Raw genomic sequence first — 24,241 nt, forward strand, 5'->3', positions numbered from 1 at the left:
AACCCTGCGAGACTATTAGCTGTAACAGACTCATTGTATCACGATGATAATATATTTGAAGATTGAATTACTTCGATTGTTTTTAAAAATAAAAAATTATTAAAACGGTTGTTTTCCTTCCCACGGAATAAATTTTTTACCTTGTTAGTTTTATCAAAGATTAAAAGTTGAAAACTTAAACAATGTGCGAGTTTGAGAAACATGTATTATTGGTAGGTCAAGGGTCGCTATTTGAGAGCGTATCCTTCACTACAAAAAGGGTACCCATATGGTTGTGTTTTTTCTCATTCCTCTTCCCTTGTCTCTTAACCACTTTTTTTCCTCTGCTTCTCTTACATTCTGTTCCAGAAACAACATTCTGAATCTTTAATTTACAATGACATTAACAACAACCTCATCAGAAACAGCTAGCACAAGCACAAGCACAAGCAGCAACACCTCCACGTCATCACCACCCTCACCCTTATCACATTCCCTCATCAACAACACTCTCTCAGACTCTCCCAAAACAGAGACCCCAAAAAAACCCAAAAGACCCAGAGACTGTAGCAAGCACCCGGTTTACCACGGTGTACGAAAGCGCAATTGGGGCAAATGGGTCTCTGAAATTCGCGAGCCACGCAAGAAATCACGCATCTGGCTTGGTACCTTCGCAACTCCAGAAATGGCAGCTAGAGCCCACGACGTTGCAGCTATCACCATTAAGGGTAACACAGCGATTCTCAACTTCCCAGAAATCGCTGACATGCTTCCCAGACCCGTCACGTGCTCCCCACGTGACATCCAAGCCGCAGCCACGTCAGCAGCAGCCATGGTTGAATTCGACCCTGTAGTGCAGAATTCAGAAGTGTCGGAGACAGAGTCCTCAGAGCTGAGTGAGATAGTTGAGCTTCCAAACATTGAAGAGAGTTTCGACTCGGTTGACTCGAGAACCGAGTTCATGTTGCCTGACTCGGTGGATAGTTATAGTTGGGTGTATCCTCCAATCGAGTTCTGTGCTACTTTTTCTGATGAGTTATTTGGAAATCAGAGTTTTATTGCAGATAATGAGTGTGAGATTCTTCCCATTTGGGATTGAATTTTGCTACCCCACTTTTGGCACTACCGTATATGCTCTTAAGTTCCCAACATGTGGGAGTAACAACTATCATCAATGAGTGTTTCGCTATTTTTTGCAGTTACTGGTCCATGGGTCAGTTCCTTTTACTGTAATATATACTATATTCTCACACATTGCTTACAACCTTAGCAACTTCGATTGTATTCAACTCTGCTTAGTCTTTGGTGGCTTCCCTTGTTTACTAGGAGTAGAAACAGAAAATGTGAATGCCAAATAAATTTTTACCACGTGACGTTATTGTAAATAAGGAAACATTTTATTGAGGTTGATGGGTTTTTTTTTTTCATAATAAAATTTCACTGTTGTTACTCTGACAGATGATGGAGTGAAAAAAAATATTGATGATTGTGAAAGTGAAGTTCAGTGAAATAGTCGGTTTTATAGAGATATACTTTTTTGTTAAGATTATATTTACTGCTGAAATACTCTGCTTACGTAAACATTTGTGCTATTATATGTTGCCAAGTGGTCAGTGATTGATTGTGCTTATCAAAGTAGCAATCTGGCATTGCAAGCCAGTGTTTTGATCTGCATTGGGTAGGGCTTATATTTTGCACATGAATAGATAAAGGGAAATAGTTATCTTATTTTGCTGGAAATATCTTATCTTATGTGAGTGAGACAATTTTTTATGTGGAGCCCACTTTATAATTAAAAAAACAAAAAGAAAAAAACAAATGGGCACTGTTGCTGTGAGTGCAGGAAAAAAATCTCAATTCCTGCTGCAGAAGAAAACATAAGCCCATAGATAAATTGAAGGTAGTTTATATTGAATGAATTAGAGTAAATTATTATGTCAATTTCTTTCTTTTCTTTCTCTTTTTGTTTTTTTAGATTTGTGTGTGTGTCAATTTTCAATAGTATCGATACTTTAAAAAATTTGATGTGTCGTGTTTGATACTCTGTCACTCTTCGACACTTTAACAAACATTACAGAGACTCAAAAAAAGATTTGAAGATTGTATTGCATTGCATTTTTAGTTCTAATAATTAGAATGTTAGATTACGATTAACATTTTATTAAGTTTAATATAAATATTTATCATATCTTATATTTCTTTGCAAAATTGATGGATATTATAAGTTTAGTTTTATTTTTTTATTAAATTATTGAATATTAAATATAATATACACTATATAAATTACAAATATTATTTAATATCAAAAAGTGTCCTAACATATCAAAATCTAACAATTTTTAGAATTAACATGTCGAAGTGTCATGATCCCGTATTCCATGTTAGTGTTGGTGCAACATTGTTTGCTGTTTCAGAAATTGATTCGTATCTACATTTAAAAGGAAAAAAAAAATTGCTATACAAAAAAAAAGGAAAAAAATTAACCAAATTTCTTAATTAGTAATATGTTAATGTATAGACCTGTTTTCTTTTATTTTCTTTGGTTTTTTAGTATTGTGATTTTATTTTTTATATCAATCATATTTTGTTTTTGAGACATGTAAGTTTCTCTGGTATACCCACAAGGTCACAAGTTATGGGACTAATCCTGAGTACAGAGTGATTTCATAATTAAGATTTTATGATGCTCCTAAAGATGATATTGGTGGGGATCGAACTAAAATACTTTCACCTTCTACTCAGTTTTAATGCACCGACTAAATTACCATAATTTGCTTTTAATATTATGATTTAGTTTTTGTTTTTTCTTTATAGTGAATAAGTTCAAATAAGTTATTTTACGCTGATTCTAGTGTATTTAAAAATATTTTATTTTTTCAAAAAAAAAAAAACTCAAATTATTAAACAAAGAGTACACTCTCTTTTTATTTAAATTGATATATATCACCAAACGGGTTACGTACTTACATAAAATCGAATAATGGACAAATGCATTCATCAATGTTCGATTTTGATCTGGAAATGAATTTTCTAATGAGGTAGAATATTTTTACTACTATTTTTTCTACTACCACTTTAATCACCATTGGATTCAAAAATTGTTTTTTTCCTCTCTTCATTCAATTTTTACTCTAATCTAATGGTAATTAAAGTAGTAGTGAAGTGGTAGTAAAAAAAATAGGTAATAAGAATATCCTAGCTCTTTTCTAATGTTAAATAAAACATGATGTGATCACGAGGAATAATCATAACATACAAAGATGAATTAATGGTGGTGATTATGTAACTACTTATTTCATTATTATTTTTATTTCTTCTCTTATTATTATTAATCCACTTTTATATGATTATGATTCTTACACATAACCATGTCATGTTTTATTTAACACGAAATTACTGGCAAGATGATTTCTACATCATATGACTATTATTATATTCAGACAATTATTTGTGCCTTTATCTATCAAATTAAATTACATGGTTTTTCTGATTCATGCTAAATTTCAATAGTTTTCTTGTTGTGAATAACTTTTTGGTTAGATTATAATTACTTATATTCCAACTATAATGTTTTCAAAAAGAATATTTCACCATATGAACATGGTATATGTTATTAGGAAGGTTATTAGATTTCTTAAAACAATAAGCTCACACAAATGATAATAAAAAGATTAAAATACAATTCCCTCTTCCAACTTTTGTCATGTTTTAAATTACCACCTTATTGTTTCAATTGTTTCAATTAATCTTATTTTACTTTGTGATGACAATAAATTAACATATCTGTTACAATTTTGACTAACGGTATTAACAACTAAATCCCTCAACAATTGCTTACTCCAAACACGTTATATAGGTTATGGCTTCTTCCGAGGATGAAAAATCAAAATATTACCGCATGCAGCACTTCACAATACCTAGGGGAAACTCCATAATATTTAGGCTAAAATACAATATATAACTATGTTCTCTCGGGAGAACATAGTTATAATACTAAAATTATTTTTTTTTCTCTCTTCACGTCAGCAGACAGGTTCTGAAAATAAATGAGGAGAGAAAAAAAAAACAACTTTAGTGTTATAACTATGTTCTTCCGGGAAAATATAGTTATAAAGAGTAGCTGTAGATAAATTTATCTAAAGTGGCCGCAGAAATGTTTACCCCACATATATATATATATATATATATATATATATATATTAGTACAAAGGCTAAAATACAATTTACTACTTTCAACATTGGAATACAAATTTGAGAAGGAAAATAAAATTAGGTATTTGGGGGATTTACGCCTTAGTTAAAATTTTAACAGATGTGTTAAGTTGTTACCATTACAAAGTATAAGGGAATTAATTGAAACAATTAGAAGTATGAGGTAGTAATTTAAAATTAATCAGTGAAATTAAAAACTGGAAATAAATATCTTGATCGGTAAATGACCTTTTTATTCACGTATTAATGTAAAAACAATTGTTTTTAAAAAGTTTACTGTTAAATATAATGTATACTAAAAAACAGAGGAGATTTCTACCAAAAAAAAAACAGAGGAGACACTGACAAATGATTAGGTCGATGTCGTCAGCAATCTTGGAATACTTTAAACGAAAAAATCGGATAAATAATTCTGATGAAAAGATTGCATAACCTTCGTGCTTGCGCCACGAAATAAGAATGAATGACATTTACGGGGGTTTGATACCGGAGAAATTTTTATTTGTTCAGAAATCTCGATATTTAAAATATAATTTTTACATCCAGTTTATGATAAGATAAGAGACAGGATCCTTTGACACCGGTGTCAAAAAAAAAGTTTGACACCTCATCTGAGAGCCATTAGATTAAAAAAAATCAACGATTCTGATTTGTAAGCATGTGACACCATTGATTTTTTTTTAATCTAACGGCTCTTAGATGAGGTGTCAAACTTTTCCTTTGACATCGGTGTCAAATGATCCTGCCTCTTAATGAGACAGGATCCTTTGACACCGGTGTCAAAAAAAAAGTTTGACACCTCATCTGAGAGCCATTAGATTAAAAAAAATCAACGATTCTGATTTGTAAGCATGTGACACCATTGATTTTTTTTAATCTAACGGCTCTTAGATGAGGTGTCAAACTTTTCCTTTGACATCGGTGTCAAATGATCCTGCCTCTTAATGAGACAGGATCCTTTGACACCGGTGTCAAAAAAAAAGTTTGACACCTCATCTGAGAGCCATTAGATTAAAAAAAATCAACGATTCTGATTTGTAAGCATGTGACACCATTGATTTTTTTTAATCTAACGGCTCTTAGATGAGGTGTCAAACTTTTCCTTTGACATCGGTGTCAAATGCTCCTGCCTCTTAATGAGACAGGATCCTTTGACACCGGTGTCAAAAAAAAAGTTTGACACCTCATCTGAGAGCCATTAGATTAAAAAAAATCAACGATTCTGATTTGTAAGCATGTGACACCATTGATTTTTTTTAATCTAACGGCTCTTAGATGAGGTGTCAAACTTTTCATTTGACATCGGTGTCAAAAAAAAAGTTTGACACCTCATCTGAGAGCCATTAGATTAAAATTTAAAAAAATTCAGTTTCTCGAAAATCAAAAAAAAATCCGTAGATCAAACAGCCCAACGGTTAAAATTGATTAAAATTGCAGAGATACCTCATGGGATAATAACAAAATAAATAAATGAGGCTAACCCATGGTTAAGGTTAATGGCCGCGAGAGATGAATCAATCTTGATCCCTTTATATGGGGTTGCGAGTAAACATTTTTTCTTTTATTTGGTAGAAAAAAGTTATACCATTCAAAGAGCAGAGTATGTTACATTTAATATTTACTAGGGAAGTTCGATTATTACTTGAGAAACTAACCTGTTAACATTTCCATTCATGATTTATTCGTTATGATAATAAGTTATCGCCACATGATTCATGTGACATTCTAAATAATGTACGAAAGTTGGTGGCCGTTAAAGCTCCCTTTTATTTTTATTGAAGTTAAAGAACTTCTTATTCTTTTTCGGCATTGATAGTCATAATTAAATTTTCTAATTTAGATACGGGGAATTAGGATTTTGATTTTAACTTGGGTCATTTATCTTTGTAGGAGACCCATTACCATTTATGTTAAATGTTTTTGGGGAAAGCTTTTTTTGTTGATCGGAAATAAAATTATTTTCACTCAACTCAAAATAATATTATTTTAAAATTAAAATATTAAAAAATAAAATGATAAAAATTAATATGTTCTTAAAATAAATTAAAATTACAAAAGTACATTTTTCTCAAATCCAAAATAATATTATTTTGAACTCACTAAAAATAAATTATTTCCATTAACTGTAAATACTCTAAATCCAATGTTTTGTGTTTTAAAGAAGCTTAATTTATATTGACCGTTGCCTATGATTTGATATGTTTAATATAATGAGAGTAAAACTGTTTACATCAATGTTGTTAAAATCGAGATTTTCAGTAAAATTGGAAGCGAATTAAAAAATCGCAAAACGCAAAATCGTAATATAAAAAAATTATAAAAAATTGTAAGAACATAAAAGTGTTTGGAATATTAGTAAAATCGTTTTGATGAAAAAAATCGTAAAAACATAAAATTATAGTAATAAATTGAAATTTTAACAACAATAGTTTGCATAACATTAGAATTTTTAATAATAATATTGTACTACAGTTGGTGATCTTTCAATTTATATTTTATACTGAAATTTAATTTGTCATTGCACAGTTGAACACGATGTGATATGCGCATCATCTTAACATGGTAATACTCTTTAACAAAAGTTGAATTTTTCTTCTCTCTACAATATTCTCCTCTCCACCTACTAAGGAACTTATTCATTTGTTTAAGACTTTGAGGTGTTTTTATATTTTTTTAGATATGGATTTAGTTTTTATTTAAAGACGTAGATAGTTGCTTTGGTCACAAAAAAAATAAATTTATTCACGTGAAGTTAAATTTGCTAGCTGAATAACACGCCATAATTAGGTGAAAAAATTATTCTATTGATAAGAAAATTCAATGTAAAAACTACATAAATATATGAGTTTGAGTAGGGACGTCCATGGATCGAACCAAACTGGTTTTTTTGAAAAATTGAACCGAATTGGTTTAAATGATTCGGTTCAAAACTGGTTCGGTTCGAAAGTGATTCGGTTCAAATCGAATCTATTCGGAACCGGTTCAGGTCGACCCTCTTTTGAAAAGAAAAAAAAATTAAAAAATTAAAAATTTAAAAAATAAAGTTATAAAAATTAATTTGATTCTGTTTGAAAATGGTTCGGTTCAGTTCGCAAACGGTTCGGTTCTTAAACCGGTTCTAAAAATCGGTTCGGTTCATGAACTGGTTCTTTAAAAATCGGTTCGGTTCATGAACTAGTTTTTAAAAACCGGTTATTTTATGGGACAGTTTGGTTCAGTTCATGATTCGGCCCAATTTTTTGGTTATTTTAAACACCTCTAAGTTTACTTGTCATTTTATTTTATAAAAAAAATAGCTATTGTCGAATTTTGTGTTGCGAGCAACTTTAACTTTTTTAACGGTTGTTTAACATTATTGTTTTTAGTCCGTCTTTTGAAAGTGCAATTGTCAATATACAATTGTTATATCCGTTAATGTGTTTATGTCATGTCCCATTCATTATCATCATCACCTTATTCGTTTGCCCCCTCTTTCTCTCTTTTCGTCTTTGACATTATATACACGGTAGCACATAAATTGATTAACGTGATAAGCTACTCCCACATCGATCTTTTCATTTTTCGTAACTAATTCGTTTGGCTAATTCAACCACTGGCCTTTTTCAGCTCTCATTATTTGACTTGGCTTATCGTTTTTAAATTAAAACAACAAGTTTTGTTTTGTTTGGTTGAAAGGATTCAGACAGAAAGAAAAAAGAAGGATTAATAAAGAAAAATATAAGCATAATTAGCAAAAGTTTCAAAGCACAAAAAGATAACCCCAAATAATTAGAAAAGAACTTTCGGGGGGAAATTTGCGTTTTGGAAAATGTACCGTTGTAAGGTTTTTGAATATTCGCACATGTCGTATTCGGAATATGCCGTTGCAATGTTTTGACCCTAAAAAATACGAAATGAAATTGTCCCAGATGTGGAGCACTTCACTGAATTCTAGAAGAGAGAACTTTTCCGAAGATAATGCAAAATTATAATACCGTAATTAGGTGGAAATGAGTGGTCACGTGGCAGACATGTAGAGATAACTTTTTTAAAAAGGCCAATAGAAGTTGTTCAAGTCATTAAGGATAACAAAAAAAAATTAATATATAATTTTTTGAATAAATATCTTTTTGGTCCTCAGCAAATTTCACGAGACCCGTTTTAGTTCCTAGCAAATAAAAAGGCTCGTCATGGTCCTTAAAAAATTTAAAATAGACCCATTTTAGTCCTTTTGAAGACTAATATGAGTCTTTTTTAAATTTGTGAAGGACCACGATTTCAACTAAATGAGTCCATTTTGAATTTTTTAAGAACCATAATGGGCCTTTTTATTTGCTTGGGACTAAAAGGGGCATCGTGAAATTTACTGAGGATCAAAAAAGATATTTAGTCTAATTTTTTTATATCAACCTTAATATTTTGGATTTTATAAATATTATGTTTTAAAAAAGTTATTAGGTTATATTCTAGAAATAATAATGATTGGATCCATTGCATTTAAAAAAAAAAAAAGTACGGGACGTATTATTATTATCTTTATAATATAACCTAACAACTTTGCTAAATCTTAACATTTATAAAACTTATATTATATATGTCTTGTCTTGTAAGTTAAAATAGCTTTTATATTTAGGGGCATAGCCCCTCACCAAAAAAAATAAATAGCTTTTATATCAGCAAATAGCTTTTTATTAAGTATTTATTTAATAAAATTTATGTTAGATAGAAAGTGCTCATCATATAAATTATACATATAAAATTTATATTTCCAAAATTGTTTAATACTTAACCGATGTATATTGATATTAATGTAACATATATATACTTTTAAAATTTATGAAAAAAAAATTGATTATATTTTTATTGTTATCAAACTTTGACAAGGTTTGTATTGTAACAATTAATCAAGGAAATGGATAATTATAATTTAATTTTTTGATTAATAAAAATAAAATTATATATAAATTTATGGGATTATGTAAAAATATCAAATCTTGCACGCACTATTATATGTTAGGGTTCGCTTTTTTGTAATTACTGCATATAACTTATCTGCAGTAAATCCAATACGATATTATTTTGGAACAGAAATCATAGTATTTTTATAATTTTAATTAATTTCAGGATTATAATAGTCCTTATATTTATAATTTTTTAAGATTTCAATACCAAAATAACGTTGTTTTAGAAAAAAGTGTAGATAACTTATCTGTAGTAACTGCTGAAACATTTTTTCCTATATATTAAGTAAGTAATCTCTTTATTTGGTCAACTTCTTCCTTAGTACTTGCAAGTTTAACATTCCAACTCATAGTATTTATAATGGACGGCATAGGGGTTTGACTTCTCTAATGAGATGGGTTTATTTCAAAGGAAATCAATTGAAGAATTATAGTAGTTAAGAATAAAATCAATAAGATTATGATCAAATGCATGTAAATGTATAATAAATCATATGATATTATTAAAATCTAGTTTCTTAATTTTATAATCAATAGTTATAATCTTTACTTTTCCTTTTAAAGTGAACTCATCAATTTAAAGAGTCAAATCAATAAGTTTAGACGAAATCATTTATCTCCCCAAAAAAATAAAAATCAATAAGAGTAGGTGCATGCCCCTTATTATTCGACACAAATTTCAGAAATTTTAAGAAAGTAAGTTTCACCTTTATCATCACCTATAAGTTTCGGTCCAGTAAAAAATATTTGATCCAACACAAGGTTGATTTTATCAACTTAATGTTAAACACTATTTAATTTCACCAAATCAATATATTATTATTTTTTGTCGCTGACTTAAATATCCTTAAACGCATTCATGTGAACTAAACCTACCAATACGGTTTCTACAGTAAGTACATACTTTAAGGTTTTAAATTTAGTTTTTCCTTTGAGAACGTGACTTATTTATCACCACATTCAACCCTGGCTGGTAATGTCATATTTCAATCTTGCTTTAATTAATAGTGGAATTTCATTTATTTAAATTTCTTTCTTCCAAAATTTATTTTTTGTGTCCCTTCGAGTAACGTAGGACTTAGAATGACACTGTTCCTAAAAACATTCTCTTTTTCATTCTTAATCTAAGATAAAAATAATTAGAAATAGTATTTGATAATTTTAGTTTATTTTTATGTTTCAGAAAATAAATTTGTTGTTCGGGGCATAAATTGGTAAAAATAAAAATATTTGTTCTTGTTATCAAAAAAAAAAAAAAAAAAATATTTGTTCTATTTTTCCCTAAAATATTATGGAATATATTATAAAATGTATGGAATATATTATAAAATATTTATGGTATACAAATATTATAAAATGTATTATTAGCATTAAATATATATTATTTATTAAAGTAAAGCTCATTTTAGGTCCCTAACAAAAACTGCGATCTCACTTTAGTCCCTTATAAACAAATTAGTCCCGAAATTCCTAAGAAAGACAAAGTGAATCTGCATTAGTCCTTCTGTCAACTAGAATCCCACGGTGTTAGTAAATTGACTGAAGTGTCACGTTAACCAAGCGACTCACGTTCCACGCAGGAATTAAAACATCATCATATAATGCTGCAGTTCCACATTGTTATTTGGGTAGAAAAACCCCAGATTTATCATTCACCTTACTCTTCTTCACTTTACCATTTTAGTGGCTAGGACTTTCGACACACATTGTTGAATTTTTTCATTTCATTTTCTGGGTCCACACATCACACATTTTTCGTTATGCTTCTAGAGCGCTTCTACACTCGTGGGGACTTGTTTTTTGCGCACTTGGTGGTGTACTCTTTCACCTTTTTGTTTGTTCGAAGGTAAGTGTTCTGACTTTTGTTGTTTATTATGCCAGTGCCCATTTGTTGTCTGTGGTCCCTCTACTTTTGTTGTGTAATGTGTGAGGTTGTGGTCCATGTTGTCTAGTTAATGTGGTCCCTGTTTCAGTTTAGGGTTTAAAAAAAGCAACTACCTAGTGTGAGTGGTCCTTGTTTCAGTAAAGTGCTTGCATATATTAGTCGAATGTTGACCCAAGTGTTAGGGTAAACCAACCACATGCAAAGTGAAAAAAAAATCTTTCTTTTCCTAGTTACACGTTTTAGAATTTAATTTTTTTATCCCTGGGTTATTATAAAATAATTTCATTATGGTGTGTTTGTTTTGCATTCATTCGATTAAAGGATGTCAATTTTTTTTCTACAGATGGTTGAATATATAGTCATTGTGTATCATCATCGGTGGTCTTTTAGTCAGAAATCGTGATTGTGTGCTTACCTATGTAAATGGTAGAGTTGACACATTGCCTAAGATGGATGTTGACTTTGCAAATTTGCGTGACCTTGACACTCTTTTTAGGCAATTTGGGTATAAAAAGTGAAGAAGGATGATGTGGCTGAAGCTTGATGAACCTGATTTAGACAAGATCTAAAACCTCTTAGTAAGGATTCTGATGTATATACCATGTGTGAGACTGTCTTAGCTATTGGGAATTGGATACATATTTATTTCGAAGACTGCATTTCAATTCTTGATATTGTGCCACCTACACATGATAGTGCAAAGGATGATGTGGTGTTTTCTTGTGAGCATGATTGTGCAGAGGATGATGGGGTTTCTACTAATTCATATGGAAATGCAGAGGATGAAAAAATGATTAATCAATGTAATTAGGACATTTTTGATAACTTTGATATTGGCCATTTAGAGATATATAATTAAGCCATTTTTGTATAACTTTGGTATTGGCCATGTTAGTACTTGTAATTGGGCCTTTTTTTTACAACTTTCGTATTGGCCATGTTTATTTCTGTCTCTCGTGAGTTTGTAAAGAATACAATATATTCCAGCTTGTTTGTGAATTGGTCATGTACTTATGTTCATTTCTGTCTGTCATATACATTTCTAGAATATAGCAATCATTGTGATATATGCTTCATGTTTAGCAATCATGTATATTTCTATTTGTCATGAACAATGGTTACTGTTTCTGACCCTTCCGCAATCTATGCCCTTTTTAAGTACTCAATAAATTTATTGGGGCCTATTTTAGTCCTTAATTCATTCATCCTTTTGAAAGCATAGTCCCCTTTGGGTACTCAACAAATTTATCGGGGCCCATTTTAGTCCTTAATTTATTGTGCAGTCTGCATAAGTTTATAGATACAACATCGAATATGTTTGCAAGATTGGTGGTAGTCATAATTATGCTCTAACAGAACTATTGTTCCATTTTGTCTCTACACAGAACTCTTAGATTGATGGTGATCAATCTTCATGTTTCATTAGTTCAGTTGCAGAATTCTTAATCCCTATAAAACTAGAGAAAAATCAATAATGGACATGTCTTTTATTAAATTTGAAAGGTAGCCATTTGAAAGTGTGAAAAAGTTCTGTTGAAGTTATGACAATAATGAAGTTCGTATAACACATGGATTTAAACATTGCCTATCATTTCCTTCACTACCAAATGAGAAACTATATTCTTGTCATTTTCATTCCTCTCAATTTAATCATATGCAAACAAGAAGGGGAAAGTAACTTTTTATCTTCCTATTTCATTCCATTTTTTCATATTATTACTCTAGTTTCCCAATCTTCCTCACAATTTACAAACAGCTCCCACAGAAACCAAAATTACAAAGTGGTAGTTGAGGAATTGCAATGCTATGAATGACTGTAGTATTAAATCCACTTTGAACCAAAAGTAGGTGTATATTATAGTGATATTTGTGCCAATGCAAGAAGGAAAAGTATATAATATATAAATATACATATGATGAACAACATTTCATTACATTTCAATAGTGGTTATTCCATTACAATTCATTATATCTCAACAGCAATACACTAGGTACACTTTTTTCATTCTAGCCTACTTCCAACATAAATACATAAGATGAACACGACAATAATGGTAGCAACTAACACCCCAGCACACCTAACCACATGTCTAATTCCCTTCTCCACCCTATCAAACTCTGCAAACATCTTCATTAATAGCTCATTAATCTTCATTTGGTGGTCATTAATCTTCATTTGCTGCTTATTCACCTTAACTTGCAACTCATCATTCAGCTTCATGTCCAGATAGTTCAACTTGAATTCCATTTTATTTACATTCAACTCCAGCTCAATAATTCTTCAATCTTCCAGCTCCATCGTCTCATTTGAGGCATCATCCACCCATATAAAAAAATCACAGTATGACTTCTTCTCCTACCAGCAAATGAAACCAAACTCATAATAACAATGCTCACCTTGAAATAAAAACGATTAGAAAAACTGAAAAGTAAATAATGTCTATAGTTGTATATAAATTGTTCACTTTGAAATTGAGACATCCAAAGAATGCTCTGTTTGGATTTCTATGAGTTTTGGAGGTGTACATAACACTTGGTCTCTCCCGCATTTACACCTTGGAGTATCAGTCATTCTTTGGCTTCTAGCCCCAATTAAACTGCTAAGGCTTGAGCTCCCATCCCAAAAGAAACATTCATCTTCTCACCCTAAATTTTGAAGTACCCACAAAAAATTGAGTGAACCCTAAATTACAACATGAAGACAATGATGGAATCACCACTTAATGTGTTTTTGTTTAAGCAACACTATATGATGACGTTTTAATTCCTACGCGGAACGTGAGTCACTTGGTTCACGTGACACCTCAGCCACGTTACTAACGTCGTTGGATTCTAATTGATGGAAGGACTAACATGGATCCACTTTGTCTTTCTTAGGGATCTCAGAACTAATTTTTTTATAAGAAACTAAAGTGGGGATCGTATTTTTTGTTAGGGAACCAAAATAGATTTTTACTCTATTTATTAAATACAGACTTTTTTAGAATAGAAATAAACTGTATGATCAAATATATTATTTTATCCTGAAACTCTTTCTAAGAAATGAAAGAAAAAAATATTTCTTTATGTGTATCACTTAAGAACTCAAATTTACTTTCTTAGCTGAAGATAAATTTAACTTAATAGTGAGCTGTACGTGCTTTATTTTTCCCTCAGTACAATAACGAGCCTTGTATTAGTTAAACTATTCATATTCGATGAGTTTGACTAAAATATGTAGTTTAATAAAATATTATATATATATATATATATATATATATATATATATTTTGGCAGACCAGGTAGATGCATGGGTTGGTAGTTGCCCCTCCTTAAATTCTTATATATATATATATATATATATATATATATATATATATATAAATTAATTTTTAATAATAATAGATTATTGGTTCCAATAATTAAATCTTCTTTAAAAAATTATTTGTAATAATTAATTTTTCTATTAATTTTAGTATTATTTGTGATCTAAAATAAATATATTCAAATACAAGGTCCATATTAAAAGCCTTTATTATGAAGAAAAGACCCCAAGTCAGCAAAAGCTGTTACATCTTAACAAGCCCCTTTTCATAAACTCTTCTGCATACTTCACCACCAAAAAACTTCAGCTTCTTAGCATAAGTTCATCTCAAAGCCACCCATAAAAACCAATGAAGAGAGATTGTTTCCATTAACACAAAGAAAGACATCTCCCAAGTTAATCATTTGTCCACTATAACTATGAACTATGATGCACCGACACTGACACGGAACACGACACGACACGCCGACACATTAATTCTAAAAAGTCTCATATTTCGATATGTTGGGACACGTTTTGATATTAAATAATATTTTTAATATATATGATATATTTTATATTTAATACATATAACAGCCCATAATAAGTCATATAAACAATCAAATATTCAAATTTCATAACATAAGTAAAAAAAAATCATATCTTGTTAATTTTTCATATCAAATTTCATAATAGAAAAAAATTAATTTATAAATTATTTTGTTATATTTAGTTAATAAAATAGGATACCAATAAATAAATAAATAAATAAAATGTAGACCTAAAAAAAAATGTATCGGAAAGTTGACCGCGTGTCGAAAAAAGTTGACTGCGTGTCGAAACGTGTCAGAGCGTTGACCGCGTGTCCTAAAATATTGACCATGTGTCAGACGCGTGTCGGAGCGTGTCGGTGTCCGACACATGTCTGACCCGCACAAATTTAAAAAAAGTGTGTGTGCGTGCTTGTTAGACTATGAATGTGTTAAGTTAAAGGTACATATATTCTCCCACATGAATGAACTTGCTTGAATGAAATTTGACTTGAATGTCGGAGTATTTTACAGGTATACCTCCACATTGTTCTAATGAAGACCCATAATTTAAAGTTGCACCAATTATGAAGAAAAATCACATAATCAGTCCAACCAAATAAAAATGGTTCTGATCACTTTGTAATGTTGATATTTATTTTAGCGTGTTATACATGTCTATGTAAAACTTGTTAAAAATTTAATAAACGATTCTAAATTTTCAGCTTATTAAACTTTTAATGAATTAAAAGTTTATTGAGCTGTCTCAAATCACTGTAAGTGCTAAATGATTTGTCGAAGCCTTTGACTATTCAAATTTATGCATAAATATATTGTTAAATACTATTTACCGGTGATCATTCAAACAAGCAGCGCCCATGGCCTAATGGATAAGGCGCCTGACTTCTAATCAGGCGATTGTGGGTTCGAGTCCCACTGGGCGTGTTAAAATGACTTTTTTTTCTGTATCATTTGTTGATATCAAAATATTATATATCGTTATTTAGATATTAGAGAAAGATGTTTGAAAATAATAAAAAATATAATAATTGTTAGAAGCTGTCATTGATCCGGTGCCTAAAATTTCTATTTTTATGTTAGCCAAGTTAATTAATATCATAATATTAGACAGAATAAAAAAATGGAATATGTACGTGCTTCTGTGATGAACCTTAGCATGTAATTAGATTCATTTTGCCTTAGTTTTATGGTCAGTAATTTTCATGGCATAGTTACATAAGCACTTAAAATATTTGAGAACTTCTTGAATCTAATTAACTTTATAACCTAATGTACTTATTAATTGTGTGTTTTTTCTTCATGTATTATAATCATTGCTTGTCAATAACACAATAATTGTACCCTCTTAACAACAATTAACATAAATGAGTTTAATTTGTAAAGGATTACTCTAATACTATGGCCTTTTGGTGCTGTTACTTAAAGTGAGTTGTTAAATACTTATTATTTATTGATTATATTTAATATATTTTTTTGCTTTAGATGAAATTTTAAATATTCATATTAAAATCAATAACTTGTAAATATTTATCATGTACTTTATGAGTAACATAGTAAATCCGGAGTTTGCAATGCGGTATAGTAAATTCACCCCTCACACGGTTTTGCAGTTTTGGGACGAAAGGTTATTATTTTGACATTTTTTTTTTAAATGGGTTTAAAATAATAATATCACAATGGTTTATAGGAGACACTATCCCACTATGAACCACCTAGCTGTTCTTTTGGATGACTTATTTTCTACCTCAAACCCATTAATCAACTATAGTTGCTTCGTGAAAACAATAACTAGCTTTAACAAGTTGGTAGGGCAAGAAATTGTCCCGTTTTAATGCTTGATAAATGATAGCTAGAGAGAATAGACAAGGATTGTCAACACAACGTGACTTGCCAAATCGGATTGCGTGTCTTCCTTTGAGAAAAATCCGAATCACATTTGGGTTTTACTGATTTCAAACATGATGATACTTACTTTCGCTGTTTGAGATCTCATAATTGTGCTGTATGTTTCTCTGATTTGAATCCTACACTTGTACTAGTCAAAAATAGTTTACTAATAGGTATAGAACTCTAAACTATTTAACTATTAAGGTCACTTTTTAAATTACTATTACTTGAGAAAACTCAAATAAAAGGGACAGAGCTAAGAAACAAGCTTTTATGGATAATAACGACATAACTATCTTATGCTAAAAAAAATTTCTCCTCTACCAAATGTTCCATAAGAGACTTTTTAAGGGTTTCACAGAAACTTTTTACCCATTTTCCTATTACAAGGAAAAAATGACACATTTCACCCCCTATGCTAAAGATTTCCCAAAATCAGAAATCCTATATCCACATCTCATTCACTACGACAAGGTTATTCCTCCTGGCCACCATATAAAGGCAAAGGTTTTTACCTTCAAATAATATAAATAGATATGCTTCTGGTCACATATTTTACCTAATGTACACAAAAGTTTAGAATACAACCGGTGTAGAAGCGACCGGCCAATAAAAACATGCCAGGTCAGTTGCCTTTGTACTAGAGAGAAGAAAATGTAACTTTTATAATTTATACTATGTACTACCGATAATACATAGTGTAAATTATAAAAGTTGCATTCAATTCAGTACGACCATAATACTGAAAGTGCGCTCTTGATGCACATAGTGATTTGAGCATTGGGTGCTGAAACATCAACCCTTTTTACTCACTAGAGCACTGCTTATAGTCTGCTCCTGACCTCTATCAATGGAAGCTCGATCGAGCTCCACTCATATACAGGAATAGTGAACAAAGTGCCACTGTTCCAGAACTTATTTCCCTAAATGCCACGCCAACAGTGAAATATACTAATCTGCCACGAGGGCAAGTTCACCCAGAGAAGTAGCGAACTCTGTATGATGATGTGTCACGTTTCTGGTGGACACGTAGTTCGCTACTGTCACCAGCGAACTCCGTAGCAATTAATGCGTTGCACCCTCTCACCTGTCATGTCACGTGGCTTGCATGCAACGAAGGTCGCTGCCCACATCAGCGAACTCTGCGTAACGGCTAGCATGCCACGTGGCTGACATGCACCAAGTTCGCTGGGGGGTAGCGAACTTGGTGTAACGGCTACTTCCACAACCCTATATAACCCCCCTATTTGCCCACCACTCGTATCCCATCTCTCTCACTCTCTTATTTCTCTTTTCTCTCTCTCATTTTTCTCTTTCACTCTCCTCCTTTCTAAATTTTCTTTCTCTCTCGTTTCATTTCTTTGTCTTTATTTGAGGTTAGTAATTTATAATTTAATTAATTTTTTTACAATTTTTTATTGTTATTTAATTATTGTTAATTATTATATATAGGATGAAACATTAAGTTAGAAGACATATTATTTGCTTTATTATTTTAATTAGTTTAATATTAGTAGTTTAGTAATTGCATGTTTATGTTAGTAGTTTAATATTTTATAGTAATGCTTTATTTAATAATATGAATGGTTTGCTATTATTTATAGGGTTTAAATTTAGGTTATAAATGTTTTATATTACTGTTGTTAAATTTATCAATAATTTTTTTTAATTATGCAATTATTAGTAATATTAATTGAATATTAATTGTGCCATATTATTTAATTAATCTATTTAATAAATTTTTTTTATATTCATTATTTATTTATAGGGTTAAAGTGTAGGTTTAGATAATTTTTATATTAATGTTGTTAAATTTTTTATTTAATAATTTGTTAATTATGCAATAAATAATAATATTGAATTTAATAAAATTATTTAGATCTAGGAGTGAAAAATAGGTTAGAAAATTTTGACATTGGCTTAGAATATGTATGTTAATCTTTTTTTTTTGGTAAGCTATATGTATGTTAATGTTATTAGGTGTAGTAATGTATATTAATGTATTATTTAATAATATTAATTGTTTGATATTATTTATAGGGTTGAAATCTAGGTTAGAAAATATTTATTTTAATTTTGTTAAATTTTGTATTTAATAAATTATTGATTAACCAATAATTAATATATTTGAATTAAATAATATTATTTCGTTATAGGATTGAAAATTAGGTTAGAAAATTTTTGACAATAATTTTTGTATTTATTTATTTATTAGTAATTAGTATTTATTTTTACATATTATATAATTTTTGTATAATATAATATATTTCTTAGTAATTAGTATTTATTTTTTAAATATAATGTAATTAAATATAATATATTATATTAAATAACAATATTGATTTATTTATTTCTTATTAATTAGTATTTATTTTTTATATATTATATAATTTGTATAATATAATATATTATTGTATTTATAATTTAATATATTATATAATTTTTGTATTACACAGTTAATCTTGTTAAGTTATTGTATTTTGTAATTTTTTATTATGCAATTGTTGTTACTAATAATCAAATAACATTATTTTGTTATAGGGTTGAAAATATCAATGTAGAATATTAGTTGTGTTATATTATTTATTGACTATGCATTATTATTAGTGTTATTAATTGTGCTAAGATGGATTAATGCTATTATTATTTATTATGTAATATTTAATTATTTATGGATTATAGAATAATTAAATAATGTTGAATATTTATTCATTTCTTAGTAATTAATATATCATATAATGACACATATTCATCCTCCACCACCTCCACAGCAACCCATTGCATCGGGTTACCAGAAGCGCATCTAGCAATCAGTCGAGACAGGGATTGACTTCGTTGTAATCTCAACTTCTTGTATATTATTTTTCAGCTTAATATATTTGCAACGCGGATTCATGCGGAACATCTTTGTATCTCCTTCAAACACTTGACCCTTCGGTCCAAAATATCTTCTCTCATTCTAATATAGAATGCATATTGCATCATTGTTGCTCTCACTCATTATGTACTGAAATAGCAAAAAATAACAAATAACAATGGATCCTTTAAAGTAAAACGCACGAGAATCACAAAGTGGGTCTCGGAGGGGAAGGGGTGGGTTTAAATAGCACTGAGTTCGCTATCTAGGTCAACTGTAGGCAGGTAGTTCGCTTACCCATGCAGCGAACTTCTAGGGAGCTGCCACGTGGCATAGAGTTCGCTGCATAGTCCAGCGAACTGTGTCAGTGGCTGCCACTTGGCACCTAGTTCGCTGGTCCATTCAACGAGTTGTGTGCCAATTGACACATGGCAAAGAGTTCGCCTGAAACCCAACGAACTAGGTGCATGTTAGACACGTGACACACCTAGTTCGCTCTGTGGGGAAGCGAACTTGTCATAGGTGTCATCATTTATTGCACTTAAGTTCGCCTGTGTCAGTAACGAACTTGTGCGCCACTAGGAAGCTGACACATCAGCATGCACAGTTCGCTACAATTCCCAATGAACTTGCCTACGTGGCAGTTTGGAAAAAAAGACTGTTGACGTGACATTTAAATAAAAAAGACTAGAAACAATGACAAAATGGTCACTTGTTCCCTCATATACAACTACGACAACTTTGTTCAATTGAGTGATTCACGAAGCTGTAAAAAATTGGGGATTTTTTTTTTTTTTCTAAGGTGTATGATCACTTAAAAAAAATGAATTGTTGGGCATACCCTTTTGATAATCATATATTCAGGACAAATTGCATCCTACAAGTTGCTATCGTATACAATGTTAAAATTATTTCTTTCCACACATACCTGAATATTATAGACTTAAACCTCTGACATTATAAAAAAATTAATTAATAAACTCAATCTCAGTCTTATTTAATGCTTGTACGCGAGACTAATTATATGCTATTGATGATCATTGGCCGTGTCGGGTGTTAAATTATTTGATATTTGCAGTCACAATTTTTAATTGCCATATATCGATTGCGATCCAAAAAGTAATGTTAGTTTTATGAAGTGGTTGGATCTTATAATCATTGTGATGTCATTTTGGCACTTTGTGCTCCAGGTTGAGTTTATTGACTATTTTTCTTTCGAGCTTTGCAAATATTTGTTTTAGAGGATAAAATTAACAATCGCTTGGAGGAATATCACGTGGGAATTACGATATTAAATATATAAAAAAAAAACTTGGAAGACTAGGGCTTGACTTAATATAAATTAAATTAGAATAGGATATTATATAAACAATATGAGTTATATCATTCACCTAGAAAGAGTTGCTAATTATTATCACTAGAAAACAAATTTGTGCATGCGTTAGGTTAAAAAACCATGAGAAAGACAGCTAATAAGGAATATATGATAACTAAGGATTTATTTAGTTTCAATATCTTCGGTCACTTCATTTCCTATCACACACATAATGCACATATATTCAGCTTGAACTGAATGGTTATGATTCACTTTGAACGGTGGATTCTATCAATAATTGTAATGCCTACGTGCCAATTTAAGTTTTTTTCTCACTCTACATAAGGGTACAAAGGTAGATGGTGCAATCAAAATTTGAAGGTGACACATTGGGCTTAGTCTTCTTTTTTAATCTGAAATAGATATATGAAGAAGACGTGGCTCGTTGATAGAAACCTATTGATGTCGGAAAAAGGTGTTTTGTCTAGGAATTTGATTCAACAAAATACTCATTTTGCTTTCTAGTATTTTATGGCAGTATAAAACTCGTTCTCCCTTCTGCAAATTGTGCACTAATAAAGCAAAAGTCTATTTCTCCTTTTTTTTCTTTGGCATCTTCTCCTCCTTTCATTGACGAAATTGATCATGATTTTAGCAATTTATAAACACAGAAGTAGACATTTTGTCTAAAAGAAAAAGAAGATTTATTTTTCTTTTATCTTTATCTTTTTCCTTCCTAGGAGCAAGGTGAATAAAAGCATATGTAATTAAACATATACTCACGGATGCCCAAAATCAAAAAGGCCTGCAACGAGCTTGGACCTTCGTATTGTGTAGGACATCATAAGAGTTTTATTAGAGCCCAAATTTTAAGCCTTTTTTGAGATTGGGGCCCACTAATGGGGAGGGCATGCAGACACCTTCCACTATTCAAAATTTCAAATAACATAATTTTCAATAATTGTCTCAACAATAGGCAATTAAATTAAGTGTATTTTACACAATCATTCATATTAGAATTCACACATACAAACGATTACAATGAAGCAAAGTTTTTAGAACTGCTCTAAAATTTTTACAAAGAGAAATGCGAAAAGGAAGTTAAAAGCACACGAAGTAATTATTTATGGATAATTGATTTCTCTGGTCAATAGACTCCGGTGAATTCAGTAATCAGTATTTTTAAAATTTTAATTTATTGCAGGATTATATTAATTTTCATCATTATAATTTTTTAATCTTACAATTCAAAATAATATTTTTTTGGGCCAGAAATAACTCTATCCACCAAACCCTTTATTTATATAAAAATGTCTTCCAATATAATATATTAACCAAAAAGATAGTACTCTTCTATTACTTGGAAATTTATGTTTTCTTAGTTTAAGAAGGAACACCCAATAAACAAGCACAACACTTCATCCAAAAGCAAAAAGTCAAGCCATGATTATAAATAAGGACAAAAATCATAACATAATATCATCATTAAAAGTAGTTGATAGTGAAAAATAACTATAGTTCATCAAATGCATTAATACCTAGACAAATCAGACTCAAAATAATCAACAAAAAGGGAAAAACAACTAGTTAACCACTATAACCATAACAAGAAGTTCAGGGTGCTGAAAGGAACACAATTACAAATGTGGCCAAAAGAGCCATAAAGACTGAACCAAGCACCATGGAGGCTGAAAGCCGTAAGCCATGAGAAGATAATGAAGGAGCCATTGCAGAGGAACCTTCTGGTGGAATAGAAATGGAGGGTGGAGAGCTATAAATTGGATGTGGTGACATCACCTCTACAATTAATTTCTGACCGTTCTGGCAATGATCATCATCTCCACTGACGAAGTAGAAGAAACCAGACCTTTCAAGAGTGAGAGTGCTGTTCCCATTGTCAAATGCAATGATGGGGTCACTTGAGTCACAATGAAAATAATCCCATTTCTCCACAACCAGAACCGAGTCATTCTGGTACTCAAAAACTGCACACAAAAATGAACATGAATCAAAAAAACACATCTTTTTCACAACCCTTATCAAATATGAGGGCATAGGTATCACCTGCCTACTTTCAAGAAAGAAAAAACAGACAACAAAACTCACTCTTTTTTTTTTCTTTTTCTCTCAAACAAATATAACTTATAGAACTCAGTTTTCAACATAAACAACTTACAATTCATATTAAGTAAGTATATTCAAATGCAATGGAGTTCATTTTACTTCTTTATTATTCCAAAAAAAAATCAAAAAATCAAAAAATGTAACACAAAAGAGTTTACTAAGAAAAGTTCCATTACCATGTAATCAATAAATGAGTGAAAATGCAATGCAATTCGTTTTCAAGAGTTAATGTAATGCCAATAAGTAGCTAGTGAATACTAGTTCATGTGCACTGATTCAACAAACATACCAAGGGAGTCACCAACTTGAAACCTGTTCCTTGCAGCCCATTGAGTATAAAATGCAGTATTGTTGGAGTCAGGTTCATGCCAACCCAAGTGATCGCCAACTCTGAATTCCCTAGCACCTTCAACAGAAGTATCCGTGGTCGCCAAAAAAACCATCATAAAAGTACAAAGTACGCCAAAAAGTGATGCCATGTCTTTGTTCTTCTTTTTCACCATATACAAGCTGAAAAGCAATAAATGATTGTAACTAAATGCAAATTGTAGAGGAAAGTGTGTGTGTGTGTGTATATATATATATATATAAGAGACACGAATGATGAGCACATGGGCTATTAAGAGGAACACATATGTGTTTACGTGGTGGGGCTGTGACGGTTATTGGGTGGTTATGAATTGTTGGCAATAACGTGTGTGCTGTGGTGGGGGGGTTTCATGGTCAAGTTCAAATTTTTAAGTTTGGAATGAGGGCGAAATAGTAGCTAACGTGACTACTACAAAATATGCAGAGATAGTTATGTTATTCAAATTTTGAACTGAAATCCAACAATCATAAGTGAAACATCCTTTTGACCATGACCTTTCATTGGAACAAATGTGACAGGGATCCCCATTCAAAACAAAAATGTTTTAGCACTTTAGTGTCTTAGATCTTGTCTTTTCAAATCAAAAATCAACCCTTATGTTTTTATGTAATTGTTTTTAAATGTTTTAATTCTAAATTAAAATTTGCTATTTTAATTTGGGCTTTTGGATCAGGCACCAGGCCTCCCATTTTTATTTAATCCAAGGTCGAAAGCCATATTCAAAAGATTAATTCGCTCTAGTTCACAACTTTAGCTAAGCTGATGTGATTTTCTAAACTAGTGATATATATATTTTTTAGACAGCTTTATCAATTGAAAGAGTAATGCAAGTTTCACA

General features: G+C 30.6%; 2 protein-coding genes and 1 non-coding gene across 3 annotated transcripts; 2 read left to right on the plus strand and 1 right to left on the minus strand.

The window, feature by feature from the left end:
* The first annotated feature begins 326 nt into the window (after window positions 1–326).
* On the plus strand, window positions 327–1,388 carry LOC133310588 (dehydration-responsive element-binding protein 3-like). Its single transcript, XM_061511547.1, has one exon. The coding sequence runs from the start codon at window positions 377–379 to the stop codon at window positions 1,076–1,078; it is 702 nt and encodes a 233-aa protein (XP_061367531.1). The 5' UTR covers window positions 327–376; the 3' UTR covers window positions 1,079–1,388.
* Window positions 1,389–15,701: 14,313 nt separating this feature from the next.
* TRNAR-UCU (transfer RNA arginine (anticodon UCU)) lies at window positions 15,702–15,774 on the plus strand. Its single transcript has one exon. It is a non-coding gene; the product is annotated as a tRNA-Arg (tRNA).
* Window positions 15,775–22,523: 6,749 nt separating this feature from the next.
* Window positions 22,524–23,512, minus strand: LOC133310605 (early nodulin-like protein 7). Its single transcript, XM_061511567.1, has 2 exons — window positions 23,323–23,512; window positions 22,524–22,894 (listed from the first exon to the last, which is right to left on the minus strand). Exons 1-2 carry the CDS (start codon window positions 23,510–23,512, stop codon window positions 22,524–22,526), a joined length of 561 nt encoding a protein of 186 aa, XP_061367551.1.
* Window positions 23,513–24,241: the final 729 nt, after the last annotated feature.

Source organism: Gastrolobium bilobum, unplaced genomic scaffold (genome assembly GCF_033153095.1).
Source record: "Gastrolobium bilobum isolate Gb01-03AN ecotype WA unplaced genomic scaffold, APGP_CSIRO_Gbil_v1 utg9634, whole genome shotgun sequence".
NCBI lineage: Eukaryota > Viridiplantae > Streptophyta > Magnoliopsida > Fabales > Fabaceae > Gastrolobium > Gastrolobium bilobum.

Coding starts and splice junctions, on each gene's coding strand:
- LOC133310605 (XM_061511567.1), bottom strand. CDS start 23,512: ATGGCATCACTTTTTGGCGTACTTTGTACTTTTATGATGGTTTTTTTG. Junction 22,895..23,322: donor TCAAGTTGGTGACTCCCTTG/GTATGTTTGTTG, acceptor TTTTGTGTGCAG/TTTTTGAGTACCAGAATGAC.
- LOC133310588 (XM_061511547.1), top strand. CDS start 377: ATGACATTAACAACAACCTCATCAGAAACAGCTAGCACAAGCACAAGC.